General features: G+C 43.6%; 4 protein-coding genes across 4 annotated transcripts; 2 read left to right on the plus strand and 2 right to left on the minus strand.

The window, feature by feature from the left end:
- Positions 1-1,520: 1,520 nt before the first annotated feature.
- Positions 1,521-3,797, minus strand: H2BC21 (H2B clustered histone 21). Its single transcript, XM_068540680.1, has one exon. It carries the CDS (start codon positions 3,770-3,772, stop codon positions 3,392-3,394), a length of 381 nt encoding a protein of 126 aa, XP_068396781.1. The 5' UTR covers positions 3,773-3,797; the 3' UTR covers positions 1,521-3,391.
- A 301-nt stretch (positions 3,798-4,098) lies between these two features.
- On the plus strand, positions 4,099-4,863 carry LOC137762598 (histone H2A type 2-C). The gene has a single exon (XM_068540684.1). It carries the CDS (start codon positions 4,099-4,101, stop codon positions 4,486-4,488), a length of 390 nt encoding a protein of 129 aa, XP_068396785.1. The 3' UTR covers positions 4,489-4,863.
- On the minus strand, positions 4,594-5,042 carry LOC137762597 (histone H2A type 2-B). The gene has a single exon (XM_068540683.1). It carries the CDS (start codon positions 5,040-5,042, stop codon positions 4,650-4,652), a length of 393 nt encoding a protein of 130 aa, XP_068396784.1. The 3' UTR covers positions 4,594-4,649.
- Positions 5,043-15,085: 10,043 nt separating this feature from the next.
- Positions 15,086-16,313, plus strand: BOLA1 (bolA family member 1). The gene is made up of 2 exons (XM_068540681.1): positions 15,086-15,204; positions 15,573-16,313. Exon 2 carries the CDS (start codon positions 15,576-15,578, stop codon positions 15,987-15,989), a length of 414 nt encoding a protein of 137 aa, XP_068396782.1. The 5' UTR covers positions 15,086-15,204; positions 15,573-15,575; the 3' UTR covers positions 15,990-16,313.
- Positions 16,314-17,000: the final 687 nt, after the last annotated feature.

Raw genomic sequence — 17,000 nt, forward strand, 5'->3', positions numbered from 1 at the left:
TTATTGTATGCCAATTATACCTCAGTAAAGTTTTTTTTGTTTTTGTTTGTTTGTTTGTTCAAAGAAGAGATGAGGGTGGTAGAGAAATTAGTTGAGAGGTGTCATTTGAGGTGGAAGATTATGGCCTTGGCTTGAAAGAAAGCTCTGGCCAAGCCAGAAAGAAGGGGCAGTCCAGTCTAGCCCTGAGAAAGAGCAAACGGGTTTAGGGGAATGTGACTGGACCATGTTAACTAGAGCAGAAAACCTGTATAGCAGTAGGAGATAGAGCTGTGGAAGAAGGAAGAGGCAGATTATGGAGGGCCTTGAATATCAAGCTTTTTAAAAGTGTGCATTGGGTTGTAGTTCCACCATTTACTTCCTAAACAACCCTGGACAAGTTATTTAACTTTTCTGAAATTCAATCTCCTTTACCTATAAAATAAGGATGGAACCCATCTTAAGTGGTGGCTGTGAAGATTAAATGAGGCAATGCTTGTAAACCACTTAGCAGAGGACAAGGTAAATATTTATGTGCTCAATAAGTAGAAGCAATTATTATTATAACAAGTATTGTTATTAACTCCAACTTAAGCAAATGTATACAGATGTTTGAGAAGGAGAAAGATCAAAGAGGTTCTTTAGGAGGATAAGTCTCACTATCACTAATCACCTCCCCTCCAGAGTTAAAATACCAAACTCTAACACCTCCTTCCCCTTTCTCACTCTGTAACTTCCTTCCTAGTAAACACCATGCCCAGGAGGAGCCCACTATCAGTAACCAAAGCTCTCTCACATTAGTAAAAGTATTTCAGCTGGTGAGCCCTGCAACTATGGGGACAAGTTAAACTGAGCTGAACTATGGTCTCTGGAATGGAGAATGAGAGCACCCCACCCAAGACTTTCAGCCACCACCACCACCACCATAGACTTATATCCAGGGTGCATGCTGAAAATAAAGCAGGCGGTGTTTCTTTTTATTTTAATTTTAAAGCATAAATATTTCCCCAAAAATCCAGGTTTTCGGAGAGGGATCTTACTTTCTCAAGTCCGTTAAAAATTGAACTAAGAGTTTATTCTCTGGAGAGTTACTGAGAAGCCTTTCTGTGCCTCAGTTTCCTCATCTGTAAAATGGGACATAATAATGGTAACTATTTCATAAGGTTCTTGTGAGGATTAAATGAGTCAATATGTGTAAAAGACCTAGAACATCGTCTGGCATACAGTAAGTACTGCAGGTGTTATCTAAACTTTCTTAAGGACTTTATTTTTTCTATCTTGTTTATAGTGCTTCTTCTTTGTGGTGATTTTTGTTTGGTTTTGTGGTCATGTATTTTTCAATTACTGGGCATTAACAGTGTCCTCATAACAGGCTATTTCAGCTCCAGTACACTTCTGGAGTAGAAGTAAGTTTGGTTGATGGTTTATAAATATTCATCTTCCAAGTCAGAGGCACTCAGCTTTTCCACAGACCCAGTAGTGGTTGTATCTGTTCGTTTCATTTAGTTAAAAACTATATTGCAGATACAATAATCCAGCCAAGCTTTTAAATTAACTGGTAACTTTATTAATAACAAATAGCATCTACACACATCTGAAAACACACATGTAAGAAACATAAGATTTATTCAGTCTCTGATAATGTCTGGAGTCCATTTGGATTCATGAAACCCCTGCAATTAACTCCAGGACCCCTTATCCAAAAGCAGAGTTGAATAACTCATCAGACCATCAGTGTCTTTATCAGCAAAATCAAGGCTTGTACAGAAAAATTCAACATTCTGTAATTACATGAAGTAAAACTAAAATACAATTGTCCTCGCATCTGAGGATACAAAGGTGGACAAGGTTAGCCGCATGACCAGTGGACCAATCACTTTGCTTCTCTCAATCTCGTTTTTAAAGGGATATTAATCTTGTCTATCGTACAGGGTCTCCTGAAAAGCAAATGAGATGGTGAACATAAATTAAAAGCTCATCTCCGTGAGGAACAAAGGATCAGGATGGAAGGAGGATGTCATAAATAGAGAAAGGAAAATAATTTCCAGTGACCAATGTTCTGAATTTAATGAAAATCCAAGAGATTAGGCCAAACTGAGAAGCATAAAGGAAGGACAAAACTGCCACCTCCCCCTTAGCGCAAAAAAAAAAAAAAAAAGAAAAAACTCTTAACACAGTCCTCCTCCCAGCTGTTGCCCTGAGGTGACCACGGACAGACTTGGGGAAGGAGCTCCAAAAACATTTCCATTTTCATCACGTCTTCACATACATCTAATGAAAATGAACCGCACCCATCCATCCACGGAAGCGATTTAAAAAAGGAGTGGGAGAGAAAAATTAATTCAACAAATATTAATTCAATAAGTATTGAAGTGTCCACTGTGTGCCCAGTACTGGTTGGCACTGACGATATAGAGGAAAACCAGACCAGCAAAGTTTCTGTTAAGGGCTTGAGGAGAAAGACCGTAAACAAGAATATAAACGAACAAGACAATTTCTGACCGCTGCTAGGAGGAAGATAAAATAGAGTGAGGGACCAGGACAGGCAGGAACGAGAGGCACAAACTCCTGAGTGGATGACTTGGGAAGGTTTCTGAGAGGTGACGTTTGAGCCCAGACTAAAATGACTAGTGCCTTACAGTTACTTGAGACCGAAACATTCCAAGGTAAGAGAATTAAATGCAAAAATGATCCACAAACCAAAAAATAACAGGGATTTCAAAGCACCAAAGTGAGCGGTGGAAACCAGAATCTATGAATTCTGGAGCGGCGCGAGATTTTGAATATTCATGTCGTCCAATCAGGGAAAAGCTGAGACCAGGCAGCGCAGGTTCCGTCCTAAATACCCCGAACTACTGGTATCCACAGGTCACGTCGCAGGGCATAACTGGTGACTGGGCACCCAAGCAGCTGCCAAACTCTCGGGAGAATTCTTCAGGGCTGTGATGCAGTGTTCGCAGGACCCGGGCTTACTTATGTTCTGGGGTCCTTCCTTAAATAAGGATGGCCGAAATCACTCACTTCGTTTTAGAACACCGATGAAACGTACCCAACAGAGCCACCAGAACACAACAGTCTACGAGGAGAGGATGGGAAGGAGCAGAGTCTCAGTGTCCTAATTTAGAACTGACTCATAGGAAATCTAAGCAGCACAGTGAGGAGTTAAGACTCGGCCTAGATTCAAAAGCAAAGCCAGTCACGCGCCAGGAACCTCAAGTCATAAGGGCCTAAAAAGCTTCGTGTGCCATTTGCCATTACTTTTAACCAACTAACGCAACTTACTTTGTGAGAAGAGACTGAGGGCAAACAAGTGAGCAAAGCTCTTTTCTGGTGATTAGGTGGGTGGCTCTGAAAAGAGCCTTTGGAAAGTCAAGCGGCTCAGCGACTTGTGCGAGCGCCGCGTCCCGGCAGGGACTCACTTGGAGCTGGTGTACTTGGTGACCGCCTTGGTGCCCTCGGACACGGCGTGCTTGGCCAGCTCGCCGGGCAGCAGCAGGCGCACGGCCGTCTGGATCTCCCGGGACGTGATGGTCGAGCGCTTGTTGTAATGCGCCAGGCGCGACGCTTCGCCCGCGATGCGCTCGAAGATGTCGTTGACGAACGAGTTCATGATGCCCATGGCCTTGGACGAGATGCCGGTATCCGGGTGCACCTGTTTCAGCACTTTGTACACGTAAATGGAATAACTCTCCTTGCGACTGCGCTTGCGCTTTTTGCCGTCTTTTTTCTGAGCTTTGGTGACAGCTTTCTTCGAGCCCTTCTTGGGCGCGGGAGCGGATTTTGCCGGCTCAGGCATCGTAGAAAACAACACCCGTTAGCGAAGAAAAGTAGTAAGAGAATGGGCGGGCCTGATCCTTTTATAACCACCGTATGCAAATTAAGGCTCCAAAAGTCTTACGTTTCCATTGGGCCATGTAGAGACCTTGCGTTATCAGTAATAGCTACGTAACAACACCGACTCTTGACCTTATTGGCCATTTCTGGAGCCAATTTAGGACCAATGAAAAATTCGTTCCTGACCCCACCCCTAGGAAAGCTTATAAAGGCTTTCCAATTGCTGATCTTTCAATCCTGTTTGTTGCGAGAATCTGAGTTCTAGGCCTTATAGCGTTATTTTCAATTATGTCTGGCCGCGGAAAGCAAGGAGGCAAGACCCGTGCTAAGGCCAAGTCGCGCTCGTCCCGCGCTGGCCTGCAGTTCCCGGTGGGGCGAGTGCACCGCCTGCTGCGCAAAGGCAACTACGCCGAGCGGGTGGGGGCCGGCGCGCCTGTCTACATGGCGGCAGTCCTCGAGTATCTGACCGCCGAAATTCTGGAGCTAGCGGGCAACGCGGCCCGAGACAACAAGAAGACGCGGATCATTCCTCGTCACCTGCAGCTGGCCATCCGCAACGACGAGGAACTGAACAAGCTGTTGGGCAAAGTCACCATCGCCCAGGGCGGCGTTTTGCCCAACATCCAGGCCGTTCTATTACCAAAGAAAACCGAAAGCCACAAAGCCAAAAGCAAATAAATCCAGACAAAGTAAACCAAAGACCAAAGGCTCTTTTTAGAGCCACCCAAGTTTTCAAAAAAAGAGCTAATGCTTTGTTTCGTGATCAGCCCTTCATTTGACACTTTGGTGGCTCTTAAAAGAGCCTTTGGGGTGAATGGGGTTGGTGTCAAGCCTCCTAATTACTTATTCTTGCCAGGCTTGTGACTCTCCGTTTTCTTGGGCAACAAGACTGCCTGGATATTGGGCAAGACGCCGCCCTGGGCAATTGTGACACCCCCGAGTAACTTGTTGAGCTCTTCATCATTTCTCACGGCTAGTTGCAAATGGCGAGGGATAATGCGTGTCTTCTTATTGTCTCGGGCCGCGTTGCCGGCCAGCTCCAGGATTTCCGCGGTCAGGTACTCCAGCACGGCCGCCAAGTACACTGGCGCGCCGGCCCCCACTCGCTCGGCGTAGTTGCCTTTGCGCAGCAGGCGGTGCACTCGCCCCACGGGGAACTGAAGGCCAGCACGGGATGAGCGTGACTTGGCCTTGGCCCGAGCTTTGCCTCCCTGTTTTCCGCGTCCTGACATTACGGCTAAAAATGCAGTTACAGCTTCTTTTTCAAAGAGAAGGATGTGGCGAGGATAACCCATTTGATGTAATTTATAAGAGCTACCGGGAGGGGTGAAGCGAAGTGGCTTGATTGGCTAAAAGCTGAGTCCGATCGAACAGCCAATAGGAAAGCGGAAAGCAGACTCTTCGTTTGCATCTTGTACTACGAGGAAATGACGGCTTTGGTAAGTACCTACCAATCGCTGTGAGCCACATTAAAGCCCCTTATTTGCATGCCAGGATTTTTAAAGCGAAGGCTTTCAAACAACACGCTGTTTTGTTTTTTAGCGAGTGGCAATTTATTTCCAGCTTAAGAGTGGTAGGTTTTTGTCCACCAAGGGAAATCCCAAGAAGGGCCCAAAAGGACTGCAGAGAGCCTCCGGCAGATGCAGAGTTACTCCCACTCAAGGGTACCGAATTCTGAAGCTGATTACCCCCTTGAGCCCTAAATTACTCTCCAAGTCCCTCTCATTCTGGCTCGTCAAAGCCAAACTTCCTTAGAGACTATAGTACTACTAAGGCCTCCGCCTTTCAATTTACTCGTTGCCTGCGGCGTGGCTTAGCCCCATGCCACCCGCCACTGCTCCTCGGACTCCAGTTTGCCTGAGGGCTAGCATAGAATTAGTCATCCTCCTCTTTACCTCCCGACGGCGTCCAAAACGGCCTTGAACCTGAAGGCGGCTTTCCCTTGGCTTTCAAAATGTCGCCCTTCGTCTTTCCTCATCCTGCTTCTGTTTCTTTGCCCTTTTTTTTTTTTTAACCTATTTATTTATTTTATTTTATTTCTCTCCACCCCCACCCCTCAACTCTGGCAACACCAAATTCCTCTGCCGGTCTTTAAATCCCGGTGTCCAGCTGAGCTCTGCCTCCCTACTCGCCCCTCCCCCACACTCCTCCATTCTTCACTCTTCCCGAAGAGTCTTACCCAACTCCATGCTTTCAACTAACACCCAGATTTGTTTCAGAAGCTCAGACCCATATACGTAACTGCTGACTGGATACTTCAACCTGTTTGTCCCAATAACTCGGACCTATCCAAAAGCAAACTCATCCAAACACCCCCCACCCTCCTCTCTTTGCTCTCTTTACCTGAATGGCACCAACAATCTTCCAGGTACCTAAGCCAGAATCCACTGTTCCCTGCATCTCAACAGCATATCAAGTGTTACTTCTTTAACTTCAGCCTTATTCCTCCGTGATCCTCTTGTTTGCCTCTTAGACTTCAGCAACAGCCCCTAGAGACTCCTTTGTGTAATCCTCCACATAGAAATCATTCCTGAAAGTTCCATTTCTTTCTCCTCAGCTTCCCATCCCTGGGAGTTCTACATCCCCACCCCATTTTCACCCTTTCCTGAATATCCCATAAAGCTGAAACCGCTGAAATGCGTCTGGGGGCTCCGAGGAGCTTCAATTCTTTATGTCTCAGCGCAGAAAGAATTCAGCGAGAGGCAAAGTAACAGATAAGTGATTTATTAGAATGGGACACTTGTGAGACTTCCCAAGCGGCTGGGTGAGAGGGTGCCGTGCTCCGAGAACTTAGTGGGCTACAGTTTTATAATCAAAGGAAAAGTGGGGAGGGGGAAAAGACCACCTTCTTCCTCATTCTTGAGTAGACGTCAAACTTCCAGCATCAGCTCCTCCTCCACGTGGGGGGGGGGAGGGAGGTTCTTGTCCCTACTTGGTCAAGTCGGGACTGTCATGGTGCAATGGAAATGAGCAAAAAGGCGCTCATTTACTAAAAATGGTAAATCATCTCAGGTTTCAGTATAATGTCACCCTTTCCTTTTATTTTTTGTTTTTAGTGTGTGCAGAGAAGCATGTCCTTGGAATCAGCTTACTGAGCTCACTGGGCAGGATGTGGGTCTCATGCCACCATTGTTTTATTGTTTTGGGGCACGTCTCATGCTTCTGTTGCATAGTTTTGTTGCTACGCAGGCCTGCTTGATTGAGTGATCATTAACTTAGAGTGGTCTCGCATACCTTCTTCTTTACTTACAATCCCCTAGTGGGATTAACTGTTTAATTACCTACTTTGTCCCTTCAGTATGTCCCTATCAAAGACAGGAGGTAGAATGCTATAGAGAAAAGAATAGACTTAAATTTTTCTCCTTGAGCTCTTTTCTAGTGTTCCTCTTTTATCCTCACCTTTGTTCAACTGACATTTATTGAGTACATGCTACCTATCAGGCAATGGGTATACAGATAATTGAGACTAGTACAAAGAGGTCTGTAATGAGATGCCTCTAGAAAATGGAGGAAATCTGGTGAACTCTGTAAGTTAAAATTAGTTAATATCAGCTATCTGTAGAGCTTACCCCTGGTAAGATGCTGGTATAGATTTGTGAAGCACCCAAGTACAGTCAAAAGTAATGGGAGTGTTTCCTCAATAGTAGGATGCAACTGAAGATAATTCTAGCCAAACGGATTATAGCATTTCAGAAGATGCACGTGTTAATAGAAAGATATGGTCCACATACCATCTAAATGGGGCAATTACAGTAGGAATGTGTTGTGTTTCTCTAACACTAAGAGTATGTGTCTGCTAGACACAAAGGTTTAGGCTATTACAGAAGGTTACTTGGTGAAAGCATCAGCTTGTTCTCATAGTCTGGGTGAAATGTTTCTGAAGACTATCCAACCCTCTTAGCTCAGGTTCTGCTCTCAATTAACAACTTTCCAATTATTCTACTTTAGGATAAAAATATGAGACTGAGAAGGGGAGAACCAGTATGGGAAGATATATCTATCACTAGAAGTTAATTAATTTGCATTCTGACCTATTCATCAATTTCTTGTGTATTTTGTTAGTGTAACTCTCTCCCCAAGAAGCTCTGGAAGTTCTAATAGTGTCAACTTTTCAGCCCTACAGAGCACAGAACAAAATACAGTAGTAGGGACCCCACAACAACTCTGGTACCCTTCGAGGCCCTGCATGAGGGGCCAGCTGACCTCCCGCTGTCTTTGATCTCTGATCTCCTTTTTACTTCTATCACAGTGACCCTGTGCTGTTAGGAAGGGTAAAGGGAAAAGAGATTATATTAAACCTTTATTATGAGATAAGCCCTATGTTTAGGGGCTACCTATGAAGTAGACATACAGTCGTACCTCGTACCTCGGTACCAGGACCCCCAGTGGATACTAAAATCCAAGGATGTTCAAGTCCCTTATATAAAATGGTGTAGTATTTGCGTATAACCTAAGCACATCCTCCCAGATGAAGTGTCTCTAGATTACTTTTAATACCTAATACAATGTAAATGTTATGTAAATAGTTGTAAATACAATGTAAAACTATGTAAATAGTTGCTAGGGCAGGGCAAATTAAAGTTTTGCTTTTTGGGGACTTTCCGGATTTCTTTTTAGAATATTTTCCATCTACGGTTGGTTGAATCCTCAGATTCAGAACCCATGGATACTGAAGGACGACTGTAATTCCTTCACAGATAAGGAAACCAAGGCTCAGAGGCGTTTAAGCACTTGCTGAAGGTCACACAGCCACTTACAAAGACATGATTAGAACCAAGGTCTGCCTGACTCAAAGACTGTGCTCTTCATCCCTCCAAGCACACTACTTCACTAACTAGATTATGGGTTTCATGAAGTCACTTAATTTACCCAGCCTTGCTTCCTCCCTCTGTTGCAGAGAGAGGGAGAGCTGGAGAGCAGGAGAGTTAGAGAGTGAGACTGAGAGAGCATGAGAGAGGGATGGAATTAGACTTAATACTTTAAATTCCATCTAGCTATAAAACCTTATTAGGTAAGTCCAGATAGGCCAATATCCTACAAATTTTATCAGGCTCAATTATTATCTGTTGCTCCCCAGACCTCCCTTCCCAGCATTCTTACCAGAGCTATTAAAATATATAACAGAGCAGACCATTTGTAAATGTCATACACCATCACAAACAGGCTGGATCTTATCTCCTTTAACACCTCTGGGATTTTTAACCAAAAGCAACTGAGTTGGGCTTCCCTGGTGGCGCAGTGGTTAAGAATCCACCTGCCAGTGCAGGGGACACGGGTTTGAGCGCTGGTCCGGGAAGATCCCACATGCCACGGAGCAACTAAGACCATGCGCCACAACTACTGAGCCTGCGCTCTAGAGCCCGTGAACCACAACAACTGAAGCCCACGCACCTAGACCCCGTGCTTAGCAACAAAGGGAAGCCAACACAATGAGAAGCCCGTGCACTGCAACAAAGAGTAGCCCCCGCTCACCGCAACGAAGAGCCAACGCAGCCAAAAATAAATAAATAAATAAATAAATAAATAAATAAATAAATAAATAAATCTATTAAAAAAAAAAAAAAGCAACTCAGTTCCTAACCAGGCAATCTAGTTAATCAAACATTTAGGGCATTCTAGGTCCATTCTATCATTCCAGCCATACTCCTCTCCCTTCCCCTTTTCTTACACCTTTCCTCAACTCCACCCCCAGCCCCCTCCGTACTGAGCTGCACATCATTCATAAGATGAGCAAGGCCTTTCCACAGCTCCCTGCCATTGCACATAAAGTTGCCCTTGGCTAGAATGCTTTCAGCCTCCTCTGGACCTGCAAAATCCTCCCCATCCTTCCAGTTTCCACCCAGATATCACCTCCTCTTTCATGAAGCTTCCCTACTGTCAAACACACAGCCTCAGTGTACCCACATCTCTTTGTTCATATCCTGCTGATAGCATTTAAGCATTCTGCCCTGTGTTTTGACCTTGGTCTCACTGCCTTTCTGTGACCACTTCAAGGGAGAGACCATGTCTTCTTCACCTTTAAATCAGGAGTCCTTTATTCCTTCTACCTGGCTCTTGGTAGGGTAATTAAATGTTTTTTGCATAAACAAATAAAACTATACTCTTAGAGAATTAGCATCTTCTTCTCTAAAATATTTCTCTTTGGTCAACAAACCACTCTCCAAATGCTAGCTAGCTATCAACAGTAGACTGTGGTAGCCAGAGTGACAGAAAATACAACAGAAGCTCATCAATTAAATAAAAATCATATACCCTACCATAATAGAGTTGTTAGAATAAATGAGAATTAAATATAAAGAACCTAGTACAGAGGTGGAACCTGAGACGCCCAAATGCTGGATTAGGAGGCAGAATAGCTTAATGGTTAAGAGCTCAAATTCTGCAGCCTGACTCTCTGGGTTTGTTTACCAGATCTGTGACCATAGGCAAATTACTTACCTAACCTCTGAGGGTCTCTGCTTCCTCAATGGTAAAGCGAGAGTAATAACAGTAGCTACTTCATAGACTTGTTGCAAGAATTAAAAGAGTTCATAAATGTAAAACATTTAGCATAGTACCTGTCGCCAACAAAGCAGGGGCATCTCAAAAATTTGAACGAATTTGCCATTTCAGAAATAAATATTGAGTTTATCCTATGACCACTCCTGGATATACACCAAACAGAAAAGAATGTTTACATCCAACAAAAAGCACGTACAAGGATGTAGTATATTCATATACTGCAATACCACACAATGAAAATGAAAAAATTACTGCCACACACACGGATGAATCTCACAGACAATGTTGAGCAAAAGACAAACACAAATGTATTCATACTATGTGATTCTATTTATAAGAAGTTCAAAAACAGGCAAAACTTATCTATGGTGCTAGAGGTTAGAATAATGATTAACTGTGGCAGGGTGGTATTGACCTCCTTGGGAGCCTTCCAAGGTGCTAGAAATTTTCTGTGTCTTGATATGGTGTATTCCCATGTAAAATTAAGCTGTACACTTAAAAAGTGTGCATTTCTTATGTGTAAATTATACATCAGTAGGGACAAATTAATTTTTTAATGAACAAATAATGAAGTAATATCATAGGAAAAAGATGAATACTTTGTTGGGCATCTTACTCCTCACATTACAGATTAGTGTTTATTAGTTTTCGTTTTGTTTGAGGCGGCCACCATAATGTCTCAGTGCTTAAAGCCTCTAACTAAGACTCTTAATCTGACCATGACAAACCTTCACTAAATAGTAAATATTGTCATGACTATGTTTTTATTAGAAACAAGGACACTAAACTTGCCCTAGGGAGCTTGCAACTTACAAAGCTTTCATTTATTTTTGCAACAGGAATAATAATGTCGGCCCTCTCTATTCACATACTAGCTCACTATCCATCTGGTACATTTTACCGAACACCCAAGTATGCCAACAGTGAGCCTGGCATAACACATGCAGTGAATACATTGCCTCTGGCCAGATCTCTCTTTCCACATGATTGGTTTCCTCTAGTCATTCAAATCTCTGTTTAAATGTCCCCTCCACAGCAAGGCCTTCTCTGACCACAGCCTCCCACCATTCCCCGCCACTGTCACTGGATTAGCAAATTACAAGGCCGTCACCAAAAACAAGTCCTTCTTAGAGATTCCATCTCTTTAACAGCACTCTAGTTGATTTACTTCTCTCTAGCCTGTCTCCTGCCTTTACTCAGCTTATCTTTCACCAGACTACTGCCAAAGGCTTTTCTCCTCTTCTCCCTGCTTCCACTCTTCCCATTCCCTTAATATATTCCTCATACACTAGCCAGAGTGATCTTCTAATAGAAAATCTGATTCTTTTCTCACTTTATTCTTTTTCCCAGGTGATTTCACTCCCCTCACTCACTTCCCCACCTTCCCCCCGCCCACGATCTCATTTCATCTTCAGCAACTCTTGCTTCACATGCGCTTCTCAGATGCTAAAACTAGTAGACAAAAGCTTAATGAAAAACAGAATAGTACATAGACTCAAAGTATCTCCTACAACTACAAAGGGAAAAAGAAAAATTTTACAATTGAGAAAACTGAGAGATACCACCTTAATTAATCAGAATTATCATTAACAATGAGACAAATTGAATTATATGCCCCCATATGCTTCAGTGAGAGGATTCAATATCACTTCTGCAGTTTTCCTGCCAAAAATGTATATCCTAAATCTGAATCAGAGTGAAACATTCGACAAACCCAAGTTGAGGGATATTTAACAAAATAAATGGTCTGTACTCCTCAAAAATGTCAAAGTCGTGAAAGACAAAAAGACTAATGAAATATTACAGATTAATGGAGACCAAAGAGACATAACAACTGAATATAGCATGTGATCCTAGATTGGATCCTGGCCCAGAATTTTTTTTTTTTCATTTTATATAAAGGACATTATGGGACAATTGGCAAATTTTGAGTAAGATCTGTAGATTATACTACTGTATCAATGTTAATTTCAAGAATTTGACAATTACATTGTGGCTATGCGAGAAAATGTCTTTTTTTTTTTTTTTTTTACTAAATACATATTAGCAAATATATATTAGAGCTCTTCAGAGAAATAGAACAACAGGATATATATGGAGAGGGCAAGAGCAAACAAGTGAGAGAGAGAGAGATTTATTATAAGGAATTGGCTCACATGACAATGGAGGCTGACAAGTCCCGAGATCTTCAGGGTGAGTCAGCAAGCTGGAAATAACAGGAGAGCTGATGGTGTAATTCCAGTCCATGTCTGAAGGCTTGAGAACCAAGAGAAGTAATGCTGTAGTTCCAGTCAAAGGCTGACAGGCTGGAGACCCAGAAAGAGCCAGTGTTTCAGTTCAAGTCCGAAGGCAGGAAAGAAGCCAATGTCCCAGTTCAAAGGCAGTCAGGCAGGAAAGAACTCTCTTTTTCCAGGAGGGTTAGCCTTTTTGGTTCTATTCAGGCCTTCAACTGATTGGATGAGACCCAGCCACAATAGGGAGGGCAATCTGCTTTACTCAGTCTACCAATTTTAATGTTAATGTCGTCTAAAAACACCCTCACAGAAACACCCAGAATAATGTTTGACCAAATATATGGGCACCCTGTGGCCCAGTCAAGTTGACACATAAAATTAACCATCACAGGTAGTTAGAGGTAAATGGACTTATCTCTGAAACTTACTCTCAAATGATTCAGAAAAATAATTATATATGTGTAGTTAGATACATAAAAAGAAAGCAAACATGATAACTTGTCAATATTTGGATAATCTGGGTATCAGGGTGAGGGGTATACAAGAATTATTTGTACTATTTTTGTATTTCTATAACTCTGAAAGCACTTAAGAAAAAGTTAAAAATAAAATACACACACATAGAACCATACATCCAACATGACATCTCTTCTTGGATATCATAAAGACACTTCAGACTCAAGTCCAAAACAGAATTGGGCACCTAGTCTTTCCCTTCCCCACCCTTCCAAACCTGTGCTTCTTCCAGTATTCTGTATCTTAGGGAACAAATGCCATCCATCCAGATGCACAAACCTGATAGTTATCCTTCATACTTTCCCTCCCATAACTAGCCCATTACCACATCCTGTGGGTTTTACCCTCCCAATGTATATCTTATAGCCACAATTTCTTTCCATCTCCACCTGCATGACCACCAGCGTGGTCCAAGTCATCATCATCCCTCACCTAGACTGCTACACTAACCTCCCAACTGGTCTCCCTGCTTGCACTCTTACCTCCTCTACAGTTCTCCACACTGCAGCCAGGGATCTTTGCAAAATAAAAATTTAAAGATGGCTAAATGCAATGCATGATGCTTGATTGGCTTTCGAAAAATAAAAAATTATAAAGGCACTAATGAGACACCTGGGGAAATTTGAATGTCAACTATATATTAATAATAGTATTGAACAAATATTAAACGTCTAAGTTGTGGTAATGGTATTGCGCTTATGTAGGAAAATATCCTTGTCTTAGGAGATATACGCTGAAGTATATAGCAATGAAATGTAAAGATTTTCGCAACTCTCAAATGGTTCAGCAAAAATGATAACAATATTTTTATTATATACACACATTCAAAGAGAGATTAAAAAGCAAATCTGGTAAAATGTCAGTAAATATAGGTGAAGAATAAATGGGGTGCTCATTGTACTAACCTTGCAATTGACATTATGTTAAATTTTTTGAGTGTGATAGGGTATTGTAGTTATATAAGAGAATATCCTTGTTCTTAGGAGATACATACTGGAGTACCTAAGGGTGAAATGTCATGCTATCTGCAACTTATTTTCAAAAAAAGTATAGAAATACATTTTTAAAGTATATAGGTATAAAGTACTTAAACATAAAAGTATATATGTATAAGTATATAATATATAAATGTAAAAAACAGTGAAAGGTAGAGGATGCTGTTTTGTACTATTCAACTTTTCTGCAGATTTGAAATTTTTCAAAATTAAAAGTTGGGGAAATACATATATGGAGAAATCTATAAAATATTAGGATACAAAATAAAATACTGGTTGAATTGACGAGTTATATATCACCTTGGAAAAATCTCATCCTGTTATATCCCCGCTGAAAACCTTCCCTAGCTTCTTACTGCTCCTAGGATAAAAATAAAACTGCCTAACGAGGCCTTCTCCCCACAGGCCTATACATTCACTCAGCTTCCCATCACCATCATCTCTGCTCCGTGGGCTCCAACCATATCTAACTGCACCCAAAGGAACCACTCCCCCAAAGTTCTCTCTCCTCCTGGCCTTTGCGCGTGCAGCTACCGCACTAGGAGGGGCTGAGAAAGGGATTTTTGTGCCTCTTGTAAACTGTTTCCTTAAGTTTTCTCTTCTCCCCCAAGTCTGGATGACATGCCTCCTTAGCATCCTGCTGTTAGTCCCATCACAGCCCTTAGCACACAGTATTGCAACTGTCCGCTCATTGGTCCATCTTCTCCAATGTTCTGTAAACTGCCTGAGGACAGGGCCTGTCTTACCTCCCAAGCCTCCAGGACTGGTCTGGCGCACAATAATTATGTATTCAATAAATGAAACGGACTTCCATTTTCTTGTATGTAAAATAAAGGTGTTGGGCTAGATGATCTACAAGATGTATTGTCAATAAAATGAATCGAATAATCTCAATATCAATTGCACAGAAGTTCCCGTTTTCTTTACAATTCCTCAGGGTCAGAGCCTCCCACGACCTCACGAGTCGGGCGAAGTAGAGACTACAGTTCCCGTGAACCCTCAGGGCACCACGTGGTGCCTGCCTGGTCTGTCGCGTAGCGAGGACTCCATTTCCCAGCGTGCCTCAGGACGCGAAGTCTGCGTTTCGCCAGGAACGTCAAGAGTTCCGGTCCTGAGTGGGAGCTGCGGAAGAGAAGACTGAGTGCAAGGTAGAAAGGGCCCAGCCTGGGGTTCAGAGGGGACACAGGGACGTTGGCTCAACCAAAAGCCCGGAGTTGCACATACCCTAGTCTGCAACCTCCAGCTCATTCTTTGCGAATCCCCTTAGTGAGGAACGTGCCTCGCGCGCGGGCTCTTTCTAATCCACCGCCTCCCTTCAGCTGCTCGCGGCTGGAGACCAGATTCCCGCACGTCACACAGGGGAAAGAGGCGGTGCCTCGCGTCTCACTGTCGCGTCTAGGCGGGCTCCCAGTGTGGACGTTGGCCGGGGGGAGGGGGCTGGGGTGGTTGAGAGACTGGTCTCTCACAAAGAGCGAGGCACTGACCCTCACTGCTCCCGTCCTTGTCTCTGCCGTAGCTGATGTTGAGTGGGCAGCTGGTCGGAAGCCTGTTCTCCATGGCTGGCCGCGTCTGTGTGTCCCGGGGCAGCGCCAGATCAGGGGCCATCGGTCCCGTCGAGGCCGCCATTCGCAGAAAGTTGGAGCAGGCGCTGAACCCCGAGGTCCTGGAGCTACGTAATGAGAGCGGCGGCCACGCGGTCCCACCAGGCAGTGAAACCCATTTCCGCGTGGCCTTGGTGAGCTCTCGCTTCGAGGGACTGAGCCCCCTGCAACGGCATCGGCTGGTCCACGCGGCGCTGTCAGACGAGCTGGCTGGGCCGGTCCACGCCCTGGCCATACAAGCGCGGACCCCCGCCCAGTGGAGGGAGAACCCTCAACTGGACACGAGCCCCCCCTGCCTGGGCGGGAGCAAGAAAACTCGAGGAACTCCCTGAACCCTGAGAGAGAGGGAGGACCGGGATCCAAACGGGTTGGGTGAGAATAAACTACTGGGGCCTTCTTCCCTTCAGTACAGTCTGGTATTTGTAAGAGTTGAGGACCTGGGCCCCATTCAACCGGCATATACAGGTTCTCTAGAGACAGCAATTCATTTCACATCAAGGTCAACCTAAGGAAAGCATACAATCACTCACTACTGCTCTTGCCCTGGACTATTAAGGAAAAGCTGCCCAGTTGTTTCATGTTGAATTGTGACTAAGGAACCACCAGACCTTATGAGTTGCAAGTAATCCTGTACATTAAAAGAAAAAATTATCATATGAGGTGAATTGCTGTGTTGTTAAAGGCCTGTTGAACCAGGGCTACAGATGTTCTTGGGAGAAGAAAGATACTTGAAGCCTAGCATAGTCAGGAAGGGCTTCGTTAAACCAGAAAGAAAAGGAAAGTTGTTGCAGGCAGGGGGAAGAGCCCAAGCAAAGGCATAGAAGCTGGACTGGGCAGAGAGTTATTGGACAAGACAGCAGTTACAGACACATTTGAACTTCAGACTTGGGGAATGTTTGGCTTTCTATCAACCTGTCCATTTCCAAAAGGATTTACATTTGTTTGTGAGAAAAAAAACTTAAAAAAAACCACTAAAGCAGTGAAAAGATTATAATCTGGGAAATGAGTATAGAAGGGGGAGAAAACTGTACATAACCCTTTTTCTTATGAGTCTTCCAAACGTCATAATTCTGAGGGAAGCTCAAGTAATGTCTAGATAAGCAATTTTCTGATGATCTCAATGTGGAGATGGAACTTAGTAAAGAGAAAGCTTGGTTAACATGTATCAACCATTTCTGGCTAAAGAGTTTAGACTGCATCTGGTTGGGCAGTAGGGAGTCATTGAAGGGTGTTGAGGAAAGGATGCCAAAGAGCATTTTGGGGCAGATTGATCTGGCAGTGACGTGTAAGTGGGTTGGCATAGGAAATAGGCACAGAGATTAACCAATGGTGAAGGCAGAACC

This window comes from Eschrichtius robustus, chromosome 3 (assembly GCF_028021215.1).
Source record: "Eschrichtius robustus isolate mEscRob2 chromosome 3, mEscRob2.pri, whole genome shotgun sequence".
In the NCBI taxonomy this organism is placed as follows: Eukaryota; Metazoa; Chordata; class Mammalia; order Artiodactyla; family Eschrichtiidae; genus Eschrichtius; species Eschrichtius robustus.